The 26,672-nt window shown below is 44.7% G+C and overlaps 1 protein-coding gene across 2 annotated transcripts in view; it reads right to left on the reverse strand.

Moving 5' to 3' along the window:
* Positions 1–26,672, reverse strand: part of INTS7 (integrator complex subunit 7) — a 303,638-nt gene that overhangs the window by 128,181 nt on the left and 148,785 nt on the right. For both annotated transcript variants that reach the window (XM_078649744.1, XM_078649742.1), the window contains exons 9-11: positions 22,440–22,574; positions 11,622–11,719; positions 10,830–11,069 (exon numbers count right to left, since the gene is read on the reverse strand). In XM_078649744.1, the coding sequence (XP_078505870.1) occupies positions 10,830–11,069; positions 11,622–11,719; positions 22,440–22,574 (473 nt within the window). The remainder of the gene's footprint in view (positions 1–10,829; positions 11,070–11,621; positions 11,720–22,439; positions 22,575–26,672) is intronic.

A 26,672-nucleotide genomic window follows, 5' to 3' on the forward strand; every position in this document is an offset into this window, starting at 1 on the left:
TGGCTGTATGAGCTGGCTTTTATGAGCCAGTCGTCGAGATATGGGAAGGCGTGAATGTGCGGTCTTCTTAAGTGTGCTTCCACCACCGCTAGGCACTTGGTAAACACTTGTGGTGCTGTTGTGACTCCGAATGGGAGTACTTTGAATTAATAGTGCTGACCGTCCACTACAAATCTGAGATACATTCTGTGAGCGGTGTGAATGGGAATGTGGAAGTAGGCGTCCTTGAGATCTAGGGTAGCAAGGAAGTCGTTTTGTGAAAGAAGAGGAAGGACCTGCTGGAGTGTGACCATTTGGAAGTGGTCTGATTGTATGTATAGGTTTAGGGGTCTCTTGTCTAGAATAGGCCTTAGAGAGCCGTCCTTCTTTGGGATAAGAAAGTACAGGGAGTAAGCTCCTTTGTTTTGTTGGTGCAGGGGAACTGGTTCTATTGCACTTTTTTGTAAGAGGGGCATTACCTCTTGCTTTAGCAGCAACACATTTTCTTGTGACATTGGACGCTGCTTGGGTGGTATGCTTGGCGTGTAATGTCAGTTTGAGAGGGTGACCTGATTGAATTATTTGTAGCACCCACCTGTCTGATGTGATGTTGGTCCAGAAAGGAAGGAATTGTTGCAGTCTTTCCCCGACTAGAGTGGAATGGTGTGGGGGAAGTGGAGGGAAGTCATTGGGTAGTGGTGGAGGCAGAGCGGGAGTTGTTAGTTTTGCCTCTGCCTTTGTTATTGTTACCCCTGTAACCACCTCTTTGGTAGCCTCTAGTGAAGGTGGATTGGGTAGGGGTTTTGTAAGAAGTGGAGGGGCTATCTGAGGAGTAGCCTCTGGTGGTACCCTCTGTATGATGAGCGACAAAAGAAGCGTCTGGGAGCTTTTGACTGCAAGGCTCCCATAGATTTAGCTGTGTCGGTATCCTTCTTCATTTTCTAAAGGGATACGTCGACATTAGGGCCAAATAGGTGTTGCTCATCGAATGGTTGATTGAGGATGTAACTCAGGTATTCAGGTTTAAAACTTGAAATGCGTAGCCAGGCATGCCTACGCAAAAGGACACTGGTGTTGATTGCCCTTGAAGCCGTATCTGCCGCATCTTGGGCACAAAGGATAGAGGTATTGGAGATAGTTTTACCTTCTTGTAGGAGTTCATTGGCCCTATTTTTATGCTTGTCTGGGAGATGTTGCATTATGGATTCCAGTTCATCATAATGTGCCCTGTCGTACCTTGCTAACAGTGCCTGAGTATTGGCGATGCGCCATATGTTTGCTGCCTGTGGCACCGTTAGTTTGCCAGAGGCGTCAAGGAGTTTAGACTCTTTATCTGGTAAAGGGGCCTCACCTGATGTTTGGGAATTGGCCCTTTTTCACGCATTGGAGACTACAAGGGAGTTTAGTGGTGTGTGGCCTTTAATGTAGACTGGATCTGAAGGGGCAGCCTTATACTTTTTCTCGATCCGTGGGTTGATGACTCGAGCCATGACTGGATCTTTAAATACCTCTGGTGTATGCTTAATAACCCCCTTAAGCATGGGTAGAATTGAGGTGGACTTTTGTGTGGTGGCAAAAGTGTAGATGAGAAAATCTTCTTCCACGGGGTCTGTATGTAGGTCAACCCCATGGTATTGGGCAGCTCAATGGACTAGTTGGTTAAAGCCCATAGTTTCCTCGGGGGAGGGGGGTGGGAGAGGTGGGAGGGAGGCCTGGAGGGGTATATGTCATCCTGTGGAACACTAGGGACGTCGGGGGTGCTATAATCATCCCAGGGATCAGGGGAGTTAGGAGGTCTAGGATTCCCTAATGGTTCATTGTCAACACCTCTGATTATACAGGGGGAGGTGCAAACTACATCATCATCATCATCTTCTACTGGAGTAGGGGATGGTGTAGGAGAGTGATGTGGTGGGGGAGGTGGTGGAGGAGGAGGAGGAAGAGGAGAAGCAATCCTTAATGGAGAGGTTGCAATGTCTCTCTTTTTAGGAGGAGGAGCCGGTGCAGGCGCATCTAGTGGTCGTTTCTTGGAGCTAAGAGCCAAGTGACCTGTTTTGGGATCCTTCACAAGAGTTTTTTGGGTAGGATCTGGTGTAAATAGTTCTTCTGAAGAAAGTAGATCCTTCGGTGCCGAGGCTTTGGTTCCGTAAGCTTTTTTGGCACCGACTCGGTAGAGGTTCTAGGTTCTTTAGGCTTCGAACCGTGACCTTTTGCAGTGTCTTTGGCTGGTGGAACGTGTTGTTTTTTCGGTTCCGAGGCCTTTTTTGGCTCCAAGGCATGGGATTCGGGGACCTTTGCTGGTGGTTTTTTGGTCGGCTCCGAGTGTGTTTTTGGTGTCGAGGAGCCGGTGCCAGTCTTCGGCGCAGAGTAATTGGATGTCGAAGCAGCGGTCGGCACGGAAGAGGAAGAGGATGGCTTCTTTTTCTGTGCCGGTAGGTGTGTGTTGGTACCGGGGGTAGGCTGACTCGAGCCAGAGTCGCCTGAAGGCTTATTTACCGGGCCGAAGGCGAGCATGGGAAGCAGTCTCTCGGTGTGCACCCGGGCTCGAAAGCGAAGGTGTGACCGAAGCCTTTTTTTAATGGTGTCGAGGGAGGGTTGGGGTCGACGTGTGTACTCACGACCCGCTGTGCCGGAGTGATGTCCTCGACGTCTGAGTCCTCGGCTTCGGAGTCGCTGAAGATGCCTTGTTCGACCCGCTCTTGTTCTGGCATGTCGACGCTCTCTTGGAAGATGTCGTCGAGAATCGAAGATGACTAGCTAGCCATGGTCCTTCGAGCTCGTCGGTCCCGAATTGTCTTTTTGGAGCGGAATGAGGCGCAAGCTGAACAGCCATTGGCCTCGTGCTCCGGTGAGAGGCAAAGATTGCACACCTCATGGAGATCGATGAGGGGAAACTTCGACCCACATTGAGGACACTTCTTGAATGGCGTCCTTTCCATGAGCCAGAAGCTAAGGCCCAGGTAGGCCCGAAGGCCTTCGTCGAAGACTTCGAAGTTGTTGAGACTCGCGTCGATTGTGGATCGTGTTTGAGACAGTACTCTCGAAAAGGGTGAAGGATTGAGCGCAGAAAATAGAATCGATTCCAAACCGGACCGCAGGAAACACATACGCGCCCGATGGCGGGAAAAAAACAACAATCTAAGGATGGAGCTGATGCCCATACTCAATGCGATCCATAGGAGGAGTCACCTATCGCGTGACTTCCAAAGACTTTTCAGGACAAAAACAAGTGCAAACATCCGGGCCCAACATTAGATGGCAATCTATGCAACACTGTGTAATCTGCAGCTCAGATGCCTTGAACATATGAATATGTCTATTATAAATGTGGGATGTTAGCAGAACCCCATAGCGGTCGAACTCCTTTGGGAGAGAGAACTGTTTATATCTCCTCTCAGGGTAACAGCAGGAAAAAAAGGTTATCACTGTTTAAGACAACAATACTAAGGGACTGATTCATAAATGTGTTTTCATGCCTAAGTGAAGGTTAGGTGCACAAAAATTGTTAAATTGTTAGCAAGAATGTAGTACCGTGACCCTTGTGTAGTTACAAGCCCACCAGTGCGAGAGGTCTTCTGCAGTATCAAGTTTAGGGATTTGAGTGGAAACACCGTTCTGCTTAGGGCAGGTGCAGGGGGGCTGCCATTGGAAAGGCATTTAAAATCCACAAAGTATTAACTTTCTAAGCATAACCAAACATTGCCAATGGTTTTCAAAACCAATTTGCAAGAAAGGAGTTATTTTTGTATGAACACCCCCACCCCAAAGGTTTTTGGACTGATGTTGCTGGCTTTTTTACTCTAGTGCACTGGGCCCTGTTGTCCAGGACCCAGTTCATATGCTCTGATCTTCAAAGTACACATACAATTGGCTAATATCAGATGAGCTCATTTAACTTACTTAGAAGTCCCTAATATATAGTACAAGAGCCAGTCGCGGCCCGTGGAGGGAGTTACGGTGGGGCAGGAAGGCGGGGCGGGGGTGCTAAAACCCGGAATATGGATACTTGCAGGTAAGTAACCAATTTAATTAATAAAATGAATTTCGTAGCGCGCCCTGCATCGCAAAATGCTATGCAGTGCGCGCTAAGAAATTCGTTTTATTATTTAAATTGGTTACTTACCTGCAAGTATCCATATTCCTGTTTTAGCACCCCCCAACCTGCCCCTCCCCCGCCCCGCCTTCCTGCCCAACCGTAACTCCTTCCACGGGCCACGGTTGATAAGAGCCCAGGGTTAGTAGGTTAAATGTCACCAGTGCTGCAGCACTTAATTTTGCCATCACTGATGTTACAAGGTTAAAAAGGTTCTCTAGGCCTGCCACTGCAACCTTGTTGGGCAGGTTAAACCTGCCAACTCGACATAGTAAAATATACTGTTTTGCCAGGTCAAAACCTTCCTTTTTAAAATTAAAAAGCCATCCCTAGGAAAAGCCTTTATATCCTACCAGCAGGGTGCTTTATATTAAAAAGAAGGACATGCCCCTTTTATGCCTAACATGCCCTGAGAGTAAAAACACAAAATGTGTGGTTTCACTGTAGTAAGGTCGCTGGTCCCATTTAATTTTAACATTAAACCAAACCCATTGCTGGGATCAGATTTAAGGTAACCATTAACAGAAAGGTGACTTCACAAAGTCACCACTTTGTTGCCCAAACCTTCGGTTGCCTTTCCTGTATGCCTGCAACAGTGGTCACCTGAGACAACATGCTGTCACCCCCAATAGGTAGTGTGATGCACTCCCATGAACAGGGAACAAAGAGACTTGCTGAAGAGGAGTTATCTCCTCCAGCAGGAGGACCACTGGGCATTGGCCACAGATGGCCTAGCTTCTTAGAGGCTACGATCTCAGTGAAGCAAATGGCAATCACACTTTTGCCTGCCAGCTCCTTTGTATATGGAGGCAGGTTGGCACCTCCTCCAGCGGGTGAAACCCTGTTGCAGAACCAGTTTTCTAGGAGGAGATGAGTACATCCCACTTGTGTGTCCAGAGTTACACCAGGAAGAAAGCATGCGCCATCTTGGTTTGGGTAGAGAGGGTATACCAGGATTCCTTGAGGTCCAACCCCCTAGGAAGCGACACAAAGTGGGAAGGGTAGCCTCATGGGAACTATTGCCCCATTCGCTAGGGAGTTCTCCCCTCCCACAAACAAGTAAATGGCATAAAAGTGGCACACCATACATACAGACCACTGCTCGGCTGCCAAGAAGGCAGAAGAAAGACTGCCTTGCTGCTCCCTAGACCCAGCAAAGAGAGTAGGCGCCAAGGAAGGATTGCCCCTGCTTAACTCAAGGGACTCAGTGAAAACAATAGTTGATCCCGACATTAGAAAAGTTAAGTCCAAACGGTCATAAAACAGACTGAATCGATTCCCATGTCCTTTGACGCTCTCTGGGAGAACCCAGTTAGTTTATAATGGAACACAAGGGACTGGCAAAGAGGTTTGTGACTACTGTGCTCTCTCATGGAAGAAGAGCTCCACTTGTAGCCAGAACTGAAGGAAGACTGCTCGGCTGCTCACTGGATGCAGCAAAAACATGCTGCAACAAAGCCTCGGCTGCACCTGCTGAACCCAAGGGATTCACCAAAAAGAGTATCCCTGCAGTGGCCACTTGTGGAAAGAAAAAGTATCCACTCATGCCAGCCCAGAAGAAGTGACTTCAAGGGCTATGTGACTGGACTCCGTTCAGCTCCAAGGACACAAAAGCTGAAGGAAACCTGCCCTGCAATTATGAGAGCCCTGCTTCCCAAGATCACCTTGCCCGCAGCTGGATGCTGAAGTGCCTGCTGGGAAACAGAGTCCTGACCTACCCGAGGTATGCTCAAGTATCTGGGACCGGTGGCCATTGTCAAAGTGGATCTGATCCTCCTGCAAGAAAGACACTCACCTGTGGATGACCGCTTAAGACCTTTGCAACTGGAGACCAGTCAACCAGTGGCAACAGGACATGCACTGGACTTCACAGAGTATTCGTGGGAGATTGAGTTCAGACTAAGCACCACCACTATGTGAAGGACCTAGAGGAAGATATCCTGTGCAAACACAATTGCACAGATTCATCAACAAGACCAGGCTGGTTTGCACAGGGCCACAGTACATTCATGTATCCGTACTAAATTGCACCAGACTGCTGGAAAAATGCTTTTACGGTTAAGATCACCTTCAGCACATGGATGAGGATGTAAACAGATGTGATTGTGCCACACAAAGCAAAGCAAACATGGGAGACACAGCAGTGACTTTTCCATCTGAACATGGATCAATCTATTGTGACTGAGGTTCACACATTTGGCAGACAAAAAGTATAAATAAACAAGGACCAGCCATCTCAAGCATTAAACTTCAGTTTGGAAGGCCAGGACTGGACTGAGTTGGATTTGCTTTCCTTTCACTGTCCTCGGTTAATTTCAAAGTCGAGCTGTAAGGATCAGTACTTTAATGTAGGACACCAGCACTCACAGAACTCAGTGGAATTTCCAAGATGTCAGAGCTGTGCTCAGAGAAGAGAACTATGGTCTTCTTTAAAGAGAATATTCTCTAGAGGGGAGATAAAGCTACTGTTGTGTGGGTGGAAAGTAGATTCATATTACCCAACCTCAGGTGTCTATTTGCCTTGTACGGATGGACACCTAGAAGCAATATCCCTTCATATAGCTGTGCAGTGCTTTATTGACTAAGCTGGTTGCTTACTCCATAAAGCATAGTAAAGCGCTATATGAAATATAGTTTTGAAATGGAATCTCTCTTGTTGGGTAGCAGTCAGTAGGAAGCCAATGTAGAGTCTTCAGTGTGTGCATGACGTGATCACTGTATTGTACTGTACTGTATGACATAAAACATGCTCTGTTTTCCATTGGGTTCCTGGGAGGCCTTTTAGGGGAGCTTGGTTAAAAAGAGTGGTGGTTCTAGTCTGACCTATGTATGGAGTGTTGGATGAGCTGTGTGAGGTTTGGTGAAATGCTCTAACTTAACTTGGTGCAGCAGCATCAATGCACTTCAGCCTAAAGTGTTGGGGAGTGTGTGAGAATAAATCTAAATGTGCAAGATCATGGCATCTCAAAACTATAAAATAACTACATGGAATTACCTAGTGCTCTGTGTGCAGTTGCCACTTCTGGGACTTTATTATTACTTTTTGGACTAGTACAATATTCTGCAGTAGATGTAGGGAGAGGAAAGACATCTAAGATTAGATAAGTGCTGGAATACATTATTGATTATCCTATCGCACTACAAGGCTCATTTCTGCTAAGAAGGGTCTGTTTAGACATTCAAACAGCACACCTATGTTGTTTGGGGTTTCAACCAGAAAGGAGTGTGGAGCCAGTCAATCTAGACAGGCTCACAGGAGGGATGAAGGACCTATAAGCAGGGTTTTGCTTTCCTCATGGTTCAGGCAGAACCTGTCCAGCAGGATTCAGCGATGCACCTCATTTTATGAAGAGTACCACGTGGTTATTTTCCCCAAATAAGAATTCTAATTTGTGGTAAACCTCGGTATCATTAGTGTGCATGTGGTAATAAATCTTGTGTGAAAAGAGCAGAGGCAGTGTCTTCCAGAAGGGCATGGCTGGGTCAGACATTGCTCTGGTGAAACATTTTGGGAGAGGGAGGGATATAAATCTAGTGAAAAACAAACGGATTTTTTTTTTAGATTGTCTGCAATACCCAATATTGCCTGTAGTGATTGTCAACCACATGGTTATATTACGTCCACCGTAGTGTTGCACAAAAGTGGAGGTTTTAAGAAGTCAAAATACGAAAGCAGGTAGGCCGAGTAATCTGTCTCTGCTGATGAAATTGCTTTTGGAGGTGGACAAGCCACCATATAGCTTAAAACCATTAATACAAGGACTACCAGTGCAATTTCAGATATAGCAAATTAAACTGTTGCTGCAGGTGTACCTGAGAAACAAAGCCCAAACTGTGCTTAATACAGACTCACTGCCGTGATAAATCTAGATACCAAGATTTTACAAAAATCCAGACTACAAGGCGGTGGTCGGTCTGCAACAAAGTCATACAGAGGTGTCAAATCATTCATGTTTCACACATCTGTTGGACATATGCATATCAATGAACATTCTGATCCCAATTAGCTGTGTAATTGTGCACAAGCACCGCCCACGAAATCCAAGGTGTCAGCAGAGGCCCATTTTTATATAACTTAGTAAAATAAGCCTCTAGTCTCAGTGGCAACGGTAGTTCGTGTGATCCGACAGGAAGCCAAACAAATATTGTGGGATAGACTTATAGGTTACGTGGAAATAGACTGCAAGGATGTGGCAGTAAGAATGAAGATGAGTGATGGATGGAGAGAGCAAAAATTGAGAGGAGTGGTTTGTGATTGTAATCAGTTAACAGGCAGCTGTACTGGTAATGGTGGTAGTGACTGTACCGTAACAGGTTAGCTATTCCCTAGCTAGCTATTTGCAAATACCATTGCAAATTGGAATGCAAGATGCAATGTGGCAAGCAGTTCACAATCATTCCCTTTAAAGGAGCTTAGTGAGCATTGCCAAAGACCTAACACACAACATTCACTATGATGTTTGGGTTATCCGCAAAAGGTCAGTGAAGTACCACTGTGGCATCTTTTATTTGCTGCAACAATTTTTATCGAGGTGATTCCAAAACCAATCTGAGAAAGATTACAGGTCTACAGTGATGAGCCACTGAAGCAAGGTTGGACAAGACACATCTGCATAATGCTGCCATTCCCAGGAATTCCAGAGTTCCAAAGCAGAGCAAGAACTGGAAAGCCAATAAGCACACAGGTGAAAACTATTGGCTTTGCCAATTCTTTTTTTCTAGCCATGCATCCACAGCGGCCATCATTGAATGGATTTTGTTGAAGCACAAGAAAATTATATATCTGGGTAGATGTCCTTGAATTGGTCCTTATTCAAGTCCACCCTGTAGATGGATTCATGGGTTTGCTGCTATGCAGCAGGTGGGATTCACATATCAAAAGTTGATGCGTTTTGGCCCCTACTATTTCTTTCTTTAGGCCTCCTCAGGACTTGTACAAGGACCTAAATGTAAATTTATTCCCACATTGTATTCATTGGTATGAATAAAACTGGGCTGCGTTTGAAAGGGAGTATGCTTTCAACATGTAAGGAATTGGTACATTTTGATCGACCCTGTGTGAAGGGGATTTGACTAGTTAACTCTGCGTGAATAGACATGCTCTAAATATATGTTTCATATCTATCAGGACCTTGTGATCCATGGCTGTGGTCCAGCTGATGCATTCACTCTAACTCGTGCCATGTGGTATGAAGCAGGAGGGGATGCCTTTTATCATATACAAGGACTGCTGGCAAGCTCCTCCGTGGTTAGAAAATCCCACAACATGCTTTCTGAGATCGACATTGTGCCCAAATCTCAGGGTTTTGGAAGCAGCATCTTCATGAACTGCAAACATTTAAAACATTGTTCGCCGTTGACCTGTCTTCAGAACCTCAAATGTATGATGTAACTTTGTTGAGTGAAGAAATGGGACCTACCGCAAGAGTGCAATGTGGTTCAGAGCTGTTGGATACACCTATTGACTGGAGGATGCTGGAATGCACCAAACATCCCAGTGATCCACTGCCCCTGATCGATCTGTGCAATCCCAGGTGTTGTCCTCCGCTCGGCATGCAATCTCTTTGTGATGAGGCATGTACTGGCTATTGGCGTTGTTGTGCATATGGCCATCTTTATTTATATATGCGTGTGTATGGCCCTGACTGTATCAAAATAAAAATGTTAAAAAACGCTGCCATATTGGACTAGTCTGAAAAACATGACTGGCTACAGGTATAGTGTAAAATGTTCTTTCTGTATGGGGTCTATGTGATCTAGATCACCTTTTACTGTTAACTGCCAAACAAAAATCACAAAGCATGCATATTTACCTATTCCCCCCAAGGGTGTTTTATGATTCAGAGGGATGATATCGGGACCCTGCAAATCTACACTACGAATAGTCTGTAACTGCAAACCGGTTAATCTTGATCACTTCAATGCACTTCACCCTAGGGGCAGTTTACTGTTATGATCTTTTCAAGGCATTGTTCTTACCTTGCATTGACACCTTAGGGTTATCTATGATACTTCTGATTTCTTCAACCAGCACCTTGGTCTTTCTCATCAGCATCTCTTTCACCAGGACAAATAATCCTAAGAATACCAAAATCTCATTTTGAGCTCCACCTTGGTCAGGACCTCCCTTCGACATGGTCTCTTCAAGCCTGTGGACCCATTGCACAGGCCTGTGATAAGGGTAACATTAGAACTGTAATAAAGCAGGCAGGCCCATTGAGGCAAACTGGTGTGCACTATCACAGAGCAAGCAAGGCAGAGCCTAGGTGGGGCAGTCGAACCTGGGATGTTATGTTGTGTTAATTTTTATTTATCAAGCGCATTATCACCTACAGGTCTCTAAGCGCTGTCAGGGGATGACTACTCCTTACCAAAATTACAGCCTTCCTTCTCTCCTTTAATAGTAAATCTTATCTCTCTCTAATATACAGGGGATGAGTAGATCAACAGGAAGGCTTAAACAAAAGCCCCTTGTTCTTGCAGACACTACAGCTGCATCCACAATGTTACTTTATAATGTGGAACTGCAATGTTTTCTTTCTTGCTCTATAAGACAAGACTCAAACACACTTGTCAGGAAAATGTGCATCGTCAGCACTAAAATCCTGAACAAGGGGAGATATTTCTCTTAGAAACAATAGTCTCAAATGGACTACAGAGAAGACAACCAGACACTGAATTGGTCTGAAACCTTACCAATTATCACTTATCAGGACAATGAAGTAGAAAATAAAATACTTCAATGGCGGATCGTTACCAGAAGTTCCTGTTGCTTATTTGTGGCCGAGCGTCCAATCACTTTGTAAAGATCCATTAAATCTCCTAGCATGCCATCTCCTAGAACAGGCAGCTGCATGGCGATGGCAGCAAGACAGTGGCACATGAGGATCCTGGATGCATCCTGAGCACTGTGCAACTGTGTCAAAAGAGACTCCACCACCGACTGGCTCAGATGCGGACGGCTTTTCGCCAACTTGACCATACAATTTAAGGCAATCTGCAGAAAAAAGGATGAAATATAAACATCACATAAAGAGGAACGTCAATATATTAAGCGCAGGTGAAATTTTCATTATGCTGGTGTAATCTCGCGTACTTTCTGGCATTTCACATTACACATTTTACAAGAAAAGTCCAAAATAATGCCATAACTCTATGTCATGTAAGGGAAAAATCTTAAAAATCTCATCACAGGAACATAAACAAACAGAATATGAGAGGCTTCTATTTGTATCATGTGTGATTTATCACGATTTGTAGTGCAAAATGCAACCTTGAACCAAAAATGGACATGAAGATGCATTTTGTGCGCTGAATTACAGTTTTGCTCTTCATGTTATTGTCCCAAAATTTCACTTATATTAAGCAAAGGGAAATTACACTAGTTTCACACATGCTTAAATATAATGGCCGATTTTAAGACAAATGTAGTCAATCAAGAAACATACAGATTGAATATTAAATGTAATCATAATAAACAGGATTCCCTGTGATTTTTTCAGCTTTCCATTCACCATATTTATATAAATAAGTAACACACTCACAATACCTTTAATGTTTCTTGAGCACCAGGGGTGCTATCCTGACTACAAAGAACAAGAAGAGACTCAAGTCCATAGACTGCATCTTTTTCTAAAATCAAATTATCTAGAATTGAAAACGGGAAATGATTTTTGATCAGTACTAGGGCAAACAATTTATGGGTGCAACTCTTATTCAAAATTCCTCTTTTAAGTGTGTAAACAAGAAGTTATAAATGTAGCAGAACTTAAAGATTATGAACGCAAATTCTCGAATCGATTTGTGACAGATGCCACTTACACCTTCAGTATGTGTCCTAGAACAGTAACACAACAAGCTATTTATAGAGCGTTCATTCACTCCCCGAGGGAGTTTCTTGGCACTACTGACAGATAAAGAAAAATTGATTATTATTCAACTTGATTTTTTTTGTTTTATGTCATATGGTTTAAAGGCTGAGTAGACCCCCTGGGAACAGAACCGGTAATGCCAGGATGAAACACACATTTCTGCAGTGTGTGTATTGGTCCCTGTAGACACCAACTCTGGCAATAGACTACTCACAGTCACATTCATCATACAGCAGTTATTCAGGACACTTCAGAGACTGGTAACAGCAAAGAGCTAGTCAGAGCGGACACACTCCTTTAGTATTGGTTTAAAAATATTTGCTAGCGATATTCATAGGAATTGCAGGCAGTCAGCAGCAGGAACAGTTTCAAACCAATGCCAATTATTAGAATGATTGGAATCAATAACATGATTACACAGGATAATTAGTCACAGCATTCTAGTGCAAAACTTTGGGTCATGAAAATGTTTTCACCATAATCTACTAATGTACATGATAATATGAATCTCCTCTAGCATTCATACGAATGACCTGACATCTCAGAGCCTGACCCCGCAGTGTAAAGATGTTTGGAATCACATGGCAGCACCAAACTCAGGAGTTTTCGCCCAGGGTTCCTGGTTGCTTGAAAAACCTGCTTTCACGTGAGGCTGGTGTAATTTTGAGAAAGAACATAGTCTTCTAGGTTTCAAACCTCATGGCGTCCATGTGTCTTTGTTCTAATAATGGCTTCATGAGCACTTAGAGGACTAAAGTGAAGAGGGGATATGAAAAATAAAATGATCATATCGCCATCGTCACGGCCACCTCCGCTGGCCTAGAAGATACCCCATGCCCACTGGAAAGCAACATAAGATGTGTTTCCCAGGAAACACACAGCCCACCAAAGAAATCTCCATAATGGGAAACTGCAGATGAATCTCCTTACACTATTTTCAGATGGAAAAGCTTTGAAAATCAGAAGAATAATAACGAGTTACCCCTGAGGACCCTGTGGCAAACTTCATGCTGTAAGGAACTAGACATGCCCTTTGGGGCGTGGTGTATTTGCACCAGTGGTCGAAGTGGGGAAAAAAAAGTAGGGGAACTGTGGGCGGAGACTCGGGAGGCGGGAATAAGCAGAGGATTGGATTAGTGGGCGGAGTCGGAGGTGTGGATAGAGGGTTTGTAATTCTCCCTCACTCTATAAGATGTCTACTGGATTTGGCCAATAAACTGGTTGTAGGAGTTTCATTCTATGTACTAACTCTTTGTATTCTATTTCGTCATTGTTTGTGGTGGTGCATCTAGAAACATTTGATGCAATAGACATTGTCATCCTTTTTCGCAGGTGATTTGCTAAGCTCCTAACGAACTGTGCCCTATTGATGCTAACACAGCCTTTGTTCCGTTGCAGTCCTTCACCAGCAAACTGCATCCGTTCAGCAGCATTTAATGCAGTTGTAGCAAAGGGCCCAGGTGAATCAGCCATTGATTCAAACACTAAAATCTGCATCTGTATTGAACGATCGGCCTCATATATGGTCATATCACGCTGCGGCAGCCTTCTGGATAGGTCACCCAATTCTGTGAGAGCATCATATAATATGCCCATATTTTCAACAAACACCAGGGAGGTTAATAAACGGTTAAAACCGGCATATCTCCTCTGTTCAATGTCACTCCTCGTTGAGTCTTTGGACGTTTCCATGAAATGTTTACTAGGTGCTTTGTAGTTATTCCAAACAACTCTCACAGATCTTTCACTTGAGGGCCGATTTTGCAGCATTGCTGCAAAACTAAACCCCAGTTAAAAAAACAGTCTCCCATGCAACACCTACCGCAACACCTCCCTTGCACACAGCAAGGCAATGCAGCAGTTTGCGCTGCATTGCACTACTCCATATGTATGAAGCCGTTCAAAGACATGCAAAGTGGCTTTACGTGGCTTTTCAAATATGGCTTGGAGCTTTGCATTGTGCATGTAGCACTTTGCAAGGTGCAAGCATGACGCAAGGCCCTTGAAAACATGCTCCTTAGTCTGGTGTGCATGCAAATCCTGCATTGCCAATCCCTGGTGAGTTGCGTTAGTACTACTGGGACAATGCCTATGGAGGCACCAATGGGTGCGGTGGACTGGCCTCAATGCTCATGTGACCTCAGGGATAAAGTCCTTGACGCTCTAGGGTGTGCTGCTATGTAGGACACTGGCCACCGGTAGGCTTCACCTGCTGGTGCTAAGAAACCTGGGCTTCCATGGTCTAGCGGGGCCTTCTAAGGACAATCATGGAATGTGCTCCCTCAGCAGTGGTCTGATGGACTAGGCATGAAGGCTGACCAGGTTCCCCAATTCAAATTCGGTAGCTCTGGCCATAGTGCCACATCCTATCCCCCCGAACACCCTTCTGCCCCACTGAGTGAAACTCGCACTGTCTTCAGCTACAACCCAATCATGCCCCATTATAAACAGCTGGATGTGACTCATTTGAAATTATGCCCTGCCTGAACAAAAGTAACAACATTCTGGAAAAAGCAAACACTCATAGGGAATGCAGGATTATGTAAAGCATGCACAATCTAAGCAGGAACGACATGTTACCTTAATGCTTTTACTCTCATTGTTCAGAAATCAATGAGTATTTTTTGTCTCAAACATTGAGGACATGAATATAGGTCTCCTCTTGTACGCATGTGCTAAGCAGGGCTCAGAAGACAAAGGAACTCTTCTAGAGAATCTGATCTGACTCACGGAAACCCACAAGGACTCCTTCATATTCATGTCAGCCAGCTAGCTGCTCAAACATAGTATAGCACATGTGCAAAGAAGAATGAGTGTGAGTAAGTAAATGTGGGTGCGAATGATTGAGTGCCTGAATGTAACTGAGCATGAGTGACAGAGTGTATGTGGATGAAAGTGAGAGAAAGTGAGGGAGAATGAGTCCCGTAAAGTAAGTGAAACTGTAAGGTAATCAGAGTAGGAATAAGTGAGACTGAGTGAGAGTGATAATGTGATACCGAATGTTGAAGAGTGAGTGCATGTGAGCAATTTTGAGTAAAAGGGAAAGTGAGTGAGAATGAATAATGGGGGTAGTGAGCCTGAGTGAGATATCATGTGAGCAAGCATGACAAAACACAGTCCTTGGCAAAGTGGAGGCAAATATTTACTTATGGGAGAAACATATTGTGCATCTTGAAAAAAAATGTGGTCAACTCCTGGGGAGCATCAGGCTATGTTGTCTTCGCACAGTAATGGCTTTTGAGAGAATTTGTGTAAAAATGGGGTGTTCAAAACAACATGCAGTATTTGCTCCTTTAGTTTTTTTTCTAAATTATCTTGGGAGTAGCAACACCCAGACTGCAAATAAAGGCACCATTACTCGCACTCTAGTTCAGCTCTAGCATTACGCTACACTACTCTCAAGCATCACCAGCCATGGTGAGAAAGGGTATTGTGCAAAACAGACACAGTTAAATAGTTTATACATTTTACTGTTCCATTGGCATAACACTCAGGAAAAGAAAACCTGTTGCAGTACTTTATTGATCCTTCACTTTAAAGTATTGTGCTGCTAGTTGCAGATGGGCAAATTGTGTTAAAGGCACAGTTTCGAAGGGGTAAACAAATGCCTATTTACTTTAATATCAGCTACTTCTTTGGATCTTTGGATCTCTTGAAAACTGGACCTAGAGAGCTTGATATTCACATATACTGAACACATTGGTGGCACTGTGAATGGAAATGCGGGACATGAACTGCACATCTTGTTAGCATTTAAAAGACAAGAACAAAATCTAGCCGAGAGGGAAAACACTGAAAGCAAAAATTATGCTGCTCGTTTAGCTTCTCAGTTTGAATGTAATTGCAAATGTAAAATAACTTATCTTGGCAGTTCTATGAAAGCAGCAGAAATATAAATTTGATGTGTGTGTAGACTTAAATCTCTATTTGCATCCCACCTACCTTTAAGTACACATCTCAGCACACCCATCAAATCACTTAAAGCTTTGCCACCGAGGTCACAGAGCACCAGCCTAAAATATACATGAAAAGCTCTAACTCTCTTTCAAACCACCCTGCAAGCCAGGTTTTTTAGGTCTCGCCTGTCGATGCGCATGCGCATCGAGCAAGCGAGACTATAGGGGCTCATCGACTCTTTATCTAACTTGCAAGGAATCGTGGCGATTCCTTGCAGTGCCCGTGACTTTTAAGCTCAATGCGCATGTGCATTGAGCTTAAAAGCGCGTGCACAGCCGCCCGCATTCCTCCGACACCTTTGAAGTGAAGCTTAGCTTCACTTCAAAGGCCCGGCTTCTTCACACCCACATGCCGCTCTGCCCCGCTCCGCCCCCTCCCCTGAGTCAGCACTGCAGAGAAAGCCGCCTCACGCTTTGAAGCCTGTGCATCGGCCATTATCTTTCGCCTTCCTTCTCGCTCACTTAAAATGGCTTTCCAGTCACCACGGGTGGCGGCAACACGAAGCGCAAGTCTTTTGTTGCTTCGAACGAGATATGCAAGTAGCCAGCCTGAACGCCTCACCCCGGATTCCTCTGTTTGTACACGCTTGATATATTTTATTCCTGCAGTATTTGTTAGGCTTCGGTGGGAGAAATGACACTCATTTCGCGTACACAAATGTTTTTTTGAATCTGAGCATATTTATACAGAAGCCCTTGTGTTGTATGGAAATGAGATTAAACGTGTATTACCACCTCCGAACCTTATTGTTTTTATTCTTTTCTATTTGCCTCGTACAACGCATTTTGCACCTTCAATACAAGAACTATCGCATATGGCTACACGTCTAGGCAGGAGGAGTACATGATTTCGAGAATGCCCTATTAAACTGCATTATTTTGGCGTATACCATAAAATCGGTGCAACTCCCACGGTCTGACTACCAGTTACAGTCCCCAGGGGGTTATTTCTCCATAAGACCCTAGTACTGTTCGTGGTCTTTGCAGTTGTGTCGCACGTGCATTCGGCTTCTGTGTACGACTCCGGCCTCAGTCTCTACCTGGGGGAGGGGGTGGGCTGGGCAGCTCGGTTCTCCTGCCTGTGAGCGTCGCACGCACTATGCTTGGCGCAGCTCTACACAATGCTTGTCGCAGCTCTACACATTTCACGCACCGGGCGCCACGTGTTTGAGTATATCTCACGCACCCTGAATCTCGTACAGGCATGGTACCGGTGTTCACCTCACACACTTTGTTTTTGAGAGTCACACACAACACGCTTATGTTTCCGAGTATCTCACACTATTCCTGCGTCTGTGAGCATCTTCCATGTTATTTTTTTCATTTATTTTATTTAATGCGATTTTATATAGCGCGAATATTATCCAAGGTGTCAGAGCGCTTTACAGGGGCATCACAGGCACACACCAGGCGTCTCGAGAGCGTCAGACTCGCCCATACTCGGCGTCTATCTCACACCCGTGTGTGTGAGCCTCTCGCGCTCTGAGCGGTTCACACGCACTGTACACGCTCGTATTCTCACACCAGGGTTACCCTGTGTGGTAAAATCACACACAGGGCTCGTTTGTTGGCACCTCACACCAGTTTCCCATGTTAAACGATCTTTTCCCACCTCACACTTCTGTGTTTCTATTCCTTCTCCACCTTCCCGTGTGTGAGGAGCCCCACGCATTACATACAAAATGCTTCATGTGTTTGTCTCCCACATACTTGAGTTTGTTGTGCTTGTGTTGTGAGCATCTCATGCACTGCTCTTTTGTGACCTCGTGCGGTGTACTCGCTTGGAAATGTTTCTCACAGTTTTCAAGTATCTCCCTCGGGCTCTCGTGCTGTGTTCATCGCAAACACCACACTTCTGAGTACCACCCACACACAGCCACCTCGTTCTGTATATCGAACTATGCTCATCATTGTGCATTTCCCGCTCCACATCAGGGCTTCTCGCGCGTGTACCTGTATCTCACACACGCCCGCGCATCCTAGCATCTGGCATGCTGCAAGCTTTTCATATTTGTAAGGTTCTCGCACCGTGCGTCTCCTTTTGCACCTCACTATGATACAGGCGTGAGGCGTCTCATAACTCACTCACCCTCACTCACACTCACTCACACTCAGTCACTCTCACTCACACTCAGTCACCCTCACTCACCCTCACTCACCCTCACTCACCCTCAACCCCTCACTCACCCTCACTCATCCTCACTCACCCTCAACACCTCACCCTCACCCACCCTCAACCCCTCACCCTAACTCACAATAACCCTCCCTCACCCTCACCCTCACTCACTCTCACTCTCACTCACCCTCAACACCTCACTCACCCTCAACACCTCACTCACACTCAACTCCTCACTCACCCCCACCCTCACTCACCCTCAACACCTCACCCTCACACAGTGCAATAGGTCTCACAGGATTTTTAGTTAAAGCTTTTACAAATGTTTATTGCTTTTTTGATTTGTAATTCTTTAGCATTGGCTACAAAAAATAAAAATGCAAAAGATTTACAACAAAAAACCCATAAACAATTCTAAATGCACTAACTCTAATGCTGCGAGACCTATTGCATTTCCAATGCTTGTTTGATGTGGCCTCCTTTGACTAAGCGGGGCGTTGAGGAGTAAGCCGCACCTAATAACAAAACATCTATGTTCATCAGACTCTAAGTGGCCCAAGGATCTCTCTAGTTACCCAGCCCATTAGACACAGGGGTGGTCAAGGGCGGGGACACCAAAGTCCCCGAATGTGACCATTGTATTGGTCACAGTGGGGGCAGGCAAGTAGCTTCCTCACTAAATGAGGCGTGAATCACGGCAGCAGCAGGGCCATCAGAGGTAGCAGGTTTCACGCTATGCTAAGACTGATGGCCCTTTAAGTGTAACTTTGCAGGCCCCTAGACACAGAGGAGAAGGGGAAGAGGTCGGGCGCACTGCAGAGGCCTTCCTCGATGTGCACGGTGCACCACACAGGCTGAAAAAGAAAGTTGTCATTTTAAAGTAGGGCTATTCCTGCAGTCCTGGTAGCCGTGCCCTTCCGATCCCGCCTACTTCTAACACTGGGCGAAGGGCATACTCCCCAAACCAAAGGAGGAACCGGTCAAGGACAGACTTCGGCAGCTGCACTCACTCACCCTCCCACCCCCGATGCCCCCCACCTTCTCTTACTGCTGCCATGATCAGGTACACTCGTAGCTCCATATAATGCTATTTTTAGACTACAGTGGGCTCTTCTAAACGCTAGAAAGGTTGGTGGTGGGTCTTTTCACACGCGCATCTGAACCTTTTGCAGGAGCATGGCTGATGAGCCTTCAGGATGTCTCCTCTTGCACCCACTTTAGGAGGGGGACGCGCGATTTTTCGAAGCTAGAAATGCTATTTTACATTTCTGAACATTAAGTTAATGCCCCTGTTTAAAGCACGCTGGACTTTGTGAAAGTTTGAATTCCCGGGTTGCTCGTTACATCTTGTTGCTCATTTAAACAGCTGAATAAATCCCTTAGAGCACGAGGTCATGTTTTTCCAAAGTGTCATTGCTTCCAAGTGCTCTGCTCAGTGCACCAATTTATCCGGTTCACTTTACACAATTTAGGTGGAGTGAAACCCGGTTCACGTCCACACACAATATATTAAAAGCAAACACACGTGCGATATGTGGTGCTATCTCCTGCTGTGCCTCCGTGTAGTATGCCCGTCACCATCAAGTACTACGATTGCCAAATTTCAAGGTACTGAATCCAGAGACCTCAGCAGGATGATAGATAGGGTAGGCCCTGTCTGAATTCGAACCGGAGCCTTGCAGGCGACAGATGCTCGCTGTACGCATTCGCATGCTGCTTTCTCACGGATTCCCTGCCATGCGAAGAACACCTGATGTACCATAAAGGTTGCCTTTCTCACATGTCCTGTTGTGAGCAGTGTTGCCTGGCTTTCTTTAGAGAATGATGAGGGGAAGGGGAGGAGGTCGGGCGCACTGCAGAGGCCTTCCTCGATGTGCACGGTGCACCTCACAGGCTGAAAAATAAAGTTGGGATTTTAAAATAGGGTTATTCCTGCAGTCCCAGTACGCTTATTTAAAACCAAGAAGTAGGGGAACGGACTAACAATTTTTTTAAAGTAGGGGCACGCCGTGCCCTTCCGATCCCGCCCACTTCTAACACTGATTTGCACCCTATTCAACCCACTAGGAAATCAGAAAGACCAAAATGAGGTAGATATGCTGCAGAAGTTATGTTAAATGTAGTGAGGATGGCTTAGTGTGATGGCAAGGAACAACTGAAGTAAACAAACAAGGTGGCCGGACAGCTTAAGTTTCGATACTAATTCACCACCTAGTTCAATTAATTACCAGGTTGAACAGACATGTGTCTTAAATTACTTTTTTTTATTTTATAAAAAGATTTAGAAAATTTCTTGTAGCGTCAAAAGACACAACGAAACATTAAACAAGTTTTACAAACAATACATTCCATAAATTGAAAACAACAATGCGAATCAATGGGGGTTTCAACCAAGGAAATACAAAACAATATACTTTTCATAGACAACTGTACTATGCCTCGAGTTGAATAATTTATGAGGCACCAATCCTGGATATGGAACGAACAAGTGGTCTAACGGAATGGGATACTGGCCTACTTGTTTATCATCTGCAAAGAATACACAGTGCATTTATCACCAAGTGCTACAACAAATAGGAATTACAAGAGGACAACTCTGCAATTTGCACATGTATTAGTTACATTCCTATCGAGCCTTAGAACATTGGTATCTTGCAGGAAAAGACGTCGGCGCGTTTCAAACCCAACTGTATTTAACGGGTTCTCCTCAGGACATGGACTGGGGGGTCGTTGTCACTTATTAGCGGGGTTTCGGATCACTCCCTCGACGGTGCGCCAAAGGCGATCACTGGGAGGGGTGCCGGCGCAGATCAATTCTGCAATGTGCGGGTCAAAAGAGCTTTGTTGTGCGGGCATAGGTCCCTTGGTAGACGCTTGTTCAAGCGGCAGCCGCCGCCTGGACTTGTGCGTTCTCTGTGGCGTTTCAGAAGCGTTTGAATCCGGCACCCGGCTCCGTGTGAACAGACAGCAATCTGTTCACACGGAGCCGGGTGCCGGACTGGGAAAGGCTTGGGTCCTGTCACAGACAGCAATCTGTTCACACGGAGCCGGGTGCCGGATTCAAACGCTTCTGAAACGCCACAGAGAACGCACAAGTCCAGGCGGCGGCTGCCGCTTGAACAAGCGTCTACCAAGGGACCTAGGCCCGCACAACAAAGCTCTTTTGACCCGCACATTGCAGAATTGATCTGCGCCGGCACCCCTCCCAGTGATCGCCTTTGGCGCACCGTCGAGGGAGTGATCCGAACCCCCGCTAATAAGTGACAACGACCCCCCAGTCCATGTCCTGAGGAGAACCCGTTAAATACAGTTGGGTTCGAAACGCGTCGACGTCTTTTCCTGCAAGATACCAATGTTCTAAGGCTCGATAGGAATGTAACTAATACATGTGCAAATTGCAGAGTTGTCCTCTTGTAATTCCTATTTGTTGTAGCACTTGGTGATAAATGCACTGTGTATTCTTTGCAGATGATAAACAAGTAGGCCAGTATCCCATTCCGTTAGACCACTTGTTCGTTCCATATCCAGGATTGGTGCCTCATAAATTATTCAACTCGAGGCATAGTACAGTTGTCTATGAAAAGTATATTGTTTTGTATTTCCTTGGTTGAAACCCCCATTGATTCGCATTGTTGTTTTCAATTTATGGAATGTATTGTTTGTAAAACTTGTTTAATGTTTCGTTGTGTCTTTTGACGCTACAAGAAATTTTCTAAATCTTTTTATAAAATAAAAAAAAGTAATTTAAGACACATGTCTGTTCAACCTGGTAATTAATTGAACTAGGGAGTGAATTAGTATCGAAACTTAAGCTGTCCGGCCACCTTGTTTGTTTACTTCATCGAGAGTGGTCCAGGCCGGATAGTGACAGGACCCAAGCCTTTCCCAGTCCCTTGAAGGAACAACTGAAAGCACATGAAGCCATGCAACAGCTAGTGCTGGAAAACTCATGACCCAAAAACACCACTACTACCGACATTCAGACGGACGGATGTTTTGTAAAATATGGGAACGTTATTTCCACACTACTAGAGCAGAACCCACTAGAACTCTCATCTCTCCACTGATAGGTTTATTAAAAATTCAAAACTGTGGAAACAGGACAGATGTAAAAAATGCTGGAAGGATACCACATTCCACAATCATTATGTGACTACATTTCACAGATATGCCAAGCTGTGTCTTGTGACGCCGAATGCTCCTGGCAAGTATATAAAGATTTTTTTGTTAATTATGTGCATCATTTTATGTAGAAGAAAATGTCAATTGATTTGACAAAAACAGGCACAGATTGATTCTCAAAATTATACATTCCTATTCAAAACAACATTTTTATAATTCTAAATGTCTGAGATGAAAAACACCATCACAAATAATCCTCCGATACATGTGCACACATTAAAAAGTATTTTCCAAACACTCACCTTTCTCCTGACAAGAAGCAACTATATTTGTGAGAACTCGAACTCCATGAGCAGCAATAGCCCGATTGCTATGGTAACAGCACTCCTGTGCCAACTTCACCAAATCTGATGGTCTTGTTGGTGTGACTGGAGTTCCTAAAAGAGCACACGAACAGTTCACTTTTAAATCATCTAACCCTTGGATCTGCATGCATTCATAACTTCTGGGTCTCTGCTTGAATAATAGAAGGAAACCCTTTTAAAGAGCTGTGTGCCAACTCAACCTCTTCTTAGCACTGCCACAATCCATGGCTACAGCGGCCAACCGAGGAGTTTCAAGGAATTATGGACCACTGAGGAAACATTTATCCGGGAGAGAAACATAAATGAGCATTTATCTTTGGTTTATAATCAAATGTGAAATGTATCTGAAATGAATACTTAAACGCAGGCTTAGGTTTTATACCTCCCTATTCAATCCTGTTCCCCTGCCTTCGGTCGAGGGAGGCTAGTTAAGAGTAGGTTTGGAAAAGATCCTTGTAGGGAAGACGGTTAAGTGCAGGCAAACTTTTAGTAACCGGGTGGAGCCTCCAGAAAAGAGTGAATCTCCATGGAACTGGATTGCGGGGACAATCAGTTGAAAAAGAGGGTTCTCATAACCCCTTTTTAACAGATCCTGATGCCTCAGGAGTCAATTTCCAGTTCGGGAACATAGCTGGGCTGAAAAGGGGCTTTGAGTCGGTCCTGTCAGTCTTTAAGGATAAAGTAGTGATCGCTGCCTTACAAGAAACCTGGGAAAAGGAGCTCTGGGGGTTGCTGGCTATGATGTCTTCAGCCTAAAATCAGTTAAGGGCCAATTTTGGCAACCTGTGGGGGGTCTGGCTTTTTGGTTATCTGTTAAGCATGACGTTGTTGTGTTTGTCCTTAGGGATTACACACATTTTCTAGTATTGTGTATCCGGGCTTCCTTCCACCATGACATACAGGGGGGACCAAAAGGAGTGTCCCGACTTGATATTAATTAATACATACTTCCCTTCGAAACTTGGCATAGATAAATAATTCAAGAAGTTGGCCTTTCTACTAGATACAATTTGATTGGTATTTCCCTATGTGCCTATTCTTTTGATGGATGACCTAAATGTAAAAACCCTCACTATGCAGCCGGGGATGTTATCCAAAGGGACAAAGAAATTACACTGAACATTCCCGGTCAGGTCTTTGGGATTAAGAGAGGGTATGTAGGCAACTGGGGATCTTACCAAATAGAATTAACATGACTATAATGAATGGTAGGTGACCCAGGGATCAGCTGGCTCAGTCAACGTTTGGTAATAAGAGGGTAACATTCTTGACCAATTGTGCTATGATCTCCTCAGTGCATTATGGGATGGTGAAGGATTATTGGTAGGCGATCTTGCTGGTGGTGACCATAAGCCTCTTGTTCTCTCACTGTCCAGGGCAGTCGAGCAAAGAGATATGTGGCCCAATAGTTTGCCACTGTAAAGTAAAAATGAGCATACAATTGTGTGGTCTGGCAAACTCAACTTACCATCACACCACACAGTTCAAGCTTTTGAAAAAAAAATTCTTCTATAAGGGATACAGCAGCCGTAGGGTTGGAAAGGGGTAGGGTCAGAAAGGACTCTCTGAGTGTGGAAAAGTCACAGGCTAAAGCAGTCCTTAATAAGAAAATATGGTTGGCGTTTAGAGTAGGTGGGGAACAAAGGGAGTGTCTGATAAGACAACATATGAAAGCCTTTAAGAAAGACAGGTGGCAAATCAGGTGGAGGGAAAAAAAGAGCCTTTGAACTAAGGCAATCTTCACTATCCGCATAGGTAACCTAAAGGGCTTCTGGCTTTTTTTAACAGCATACTCGGGCCTGCCACATATATCACAGCAGTTTCAATCCCCAAAGAAACCTGGGATAGTTACACTTCAGACCTGTGTCAAGCCAAAGATGATGTGTGGAGTGCTTCGGGCTGCCAACGGGTTTGCATGTTAAGGGGGGAAAGAAAGTATGCTGATCCCCACAATTAGTGGATTCAAAGCAGTGATTAAAGGTCTGAAAAGTTCAAGGGCGCAAGGACCAGATGGCATTTCCTCAGACATTATTAAACTTAAACCCCACATGTGGGCACAGACCCTGGCACAGTTGTTTGGAGAAATAATTGGGGGGGAATAATTTACTGGAAACCTGCAACGGTAGCATTAGGGTGCCTTTGTTGAAAATGGGCGACCGGACCTTGCCCACTAATTATCGTATGAAAACCCTTTTGATATCCCGCGTACAATCTATGTGAGGCATCTGTTGGGTCTATTAGGTGATTGGGTGAGTCTAGCTAGAATCCTACCTTTGACCCAAATGGAATTTCAGAAAGGGTACTCAACTACGGATGGCTGTTCTGATATTAAAGTTGTTGGCTGAAGATTATGCCCTCAATAGGAAGCAGCCCCTTTACATGTCTTACATCGACTTGTCAACTGCGTTTGACACCGTAAATAGATCTCTTCTATGGGAAAAGATGTGGGTAATGGGGCCACGTCCAAAAAGATCAGCATCAGCATCCTAAAGGCTTGAGGCAAGGGTGTATTCTGGCTCTGCCCCTGTATTCAATTTACATAGCGGATACCTTGGCAGGCCTAAATCAGGTCAGGTCTTTTCCCCATAAATTGGGGATAGAAATTAGATCTGCACTGTTTTATGTGGATGACACAGAGTTATTAGATTGGACATCAGTATTTTTTTTTTTGCAGAGTTTTATATAGCGCGAACTAGAACCGAACCGAATCAGTTATCAGAGCGCTTTACATAGCACCAGTTACGTTACATGAGGACACACTTTCATTTTTTAGGCACGGGGAGATTAAGTGATTTGCCCAGAATCACAGGGTTTTTTTGGCGTCGTTACCGAGACTCGAACCCAGATCCCCAGGTCCGAGGTCGAGCGCCTTAGCCGTTAGGCCAACCCCTCATCCCCTCTCCTCAGTTAGTCTGCAGAGGTAACTTGATGCTTTCTCACATTATTGTAAGGGAAATTACCTAAAGATCAATACAGCCAAAACTAAGATCATGGTTTTCTCACAAGGTAAGAAGTGGCCCCTGAAGTTTAGGTGGTGGCTGAGTGGCGTTCACCTGGAGGTGGTAAATGAATACAGATATTTAGGTCTGCTATTTATCCATAATCTTGACTTCAGGGCTCACGTCTCGCTGCAAAAATCAAGTTCCAAGTCTATTGCTGGTGTGCTTCAGAAATTGGATTCTTGTTTGGGCCATAAGTCTGTAGAAGTACTGAGAGAGGCGTAAACATGCTTAAAATGCGTAAAATTGTTACTCTGGTACTCTATGTCTGGAAGGTTTTGTTAGAAAAAAATGTTAAGAGCTTGCAAATCAGTGAAACAACCATCTGGAAAAATGGTTGGGATTGCCCACAGGCTAAGTGAATAGTACCCCGGTGATAGAGTTGGGCCTTACTAGCATTCTCTTTAAATATATAGACAGAGTTTGCTCAACTATTGGGCTAGTTTTTGTTATAATCCAAAGACGGCTCCTTGAGGCATTTCATAAAACTTCACTTACAAAGGAAACATTCAGGACAATGGGTAAATAACATACAGGTTATCAAGGCTTCCCTGAATTTCTCTGCCTGGTATTCCCCTTTAAACATGTCAGCACTCCAACAGAAACAAGCATTAAGACCCTTACAGTTGAGTAGTCGCGCTTAACGAACGCTTGATTGATTGAAAGCTGTTTTTCTCAGTGGCAGGCAGGCCTAGCTATCCTACGTAAAAACGTAAAACACCAGAGTACAGATTAAAATCCAAGTACTGTATTGCGGGAATAGGACTAGCTACAAAACTAATTAAACAACTATTTAAATAGTTTTTTGCAATCCGATTCAATGGCAAGGTCATATTTTGAGTAAATATTAAGGAAAAGTAACTTTCAGGAAGTTACCTATTCTTTGCCCTAAATTCCTGGCAGCTAATTTGCATTTGCTCTCAAACTTCTCCCAGCCAGGGATTAGCATTTAGGTGTGAAAAAACTTTTCTCCCAGGAGCAAACAATAAGCTCACCTGAATGGGCAGAGATGACTCCTCTGAGCCTCACCGAATATGGAGAGGGAGGGCTGTGAGGGCTGTGAGAATCCTTTTTCACATTACAGGTTCAAATACTGCTCGAGTGTCAAAGCCTGCATTGACAGATCTGCTGGGTTTCATATAACACTTTGGGGTGCACTTGAAAGGCAGAG

This window comes from Lissotriton helveticus, chromosome 6, assembly GCF_964261635.1.
Source record: "Lissotriton helveticus chromosome 6, aLisHel1.1, whole genome shotgun sequence".
Lineage (NCBI taxonomy): Eukaryota > Metazoa > Chordata > Amphibia > Caudata > Salamandridae > Lissotriton > Lissotriton helveticus.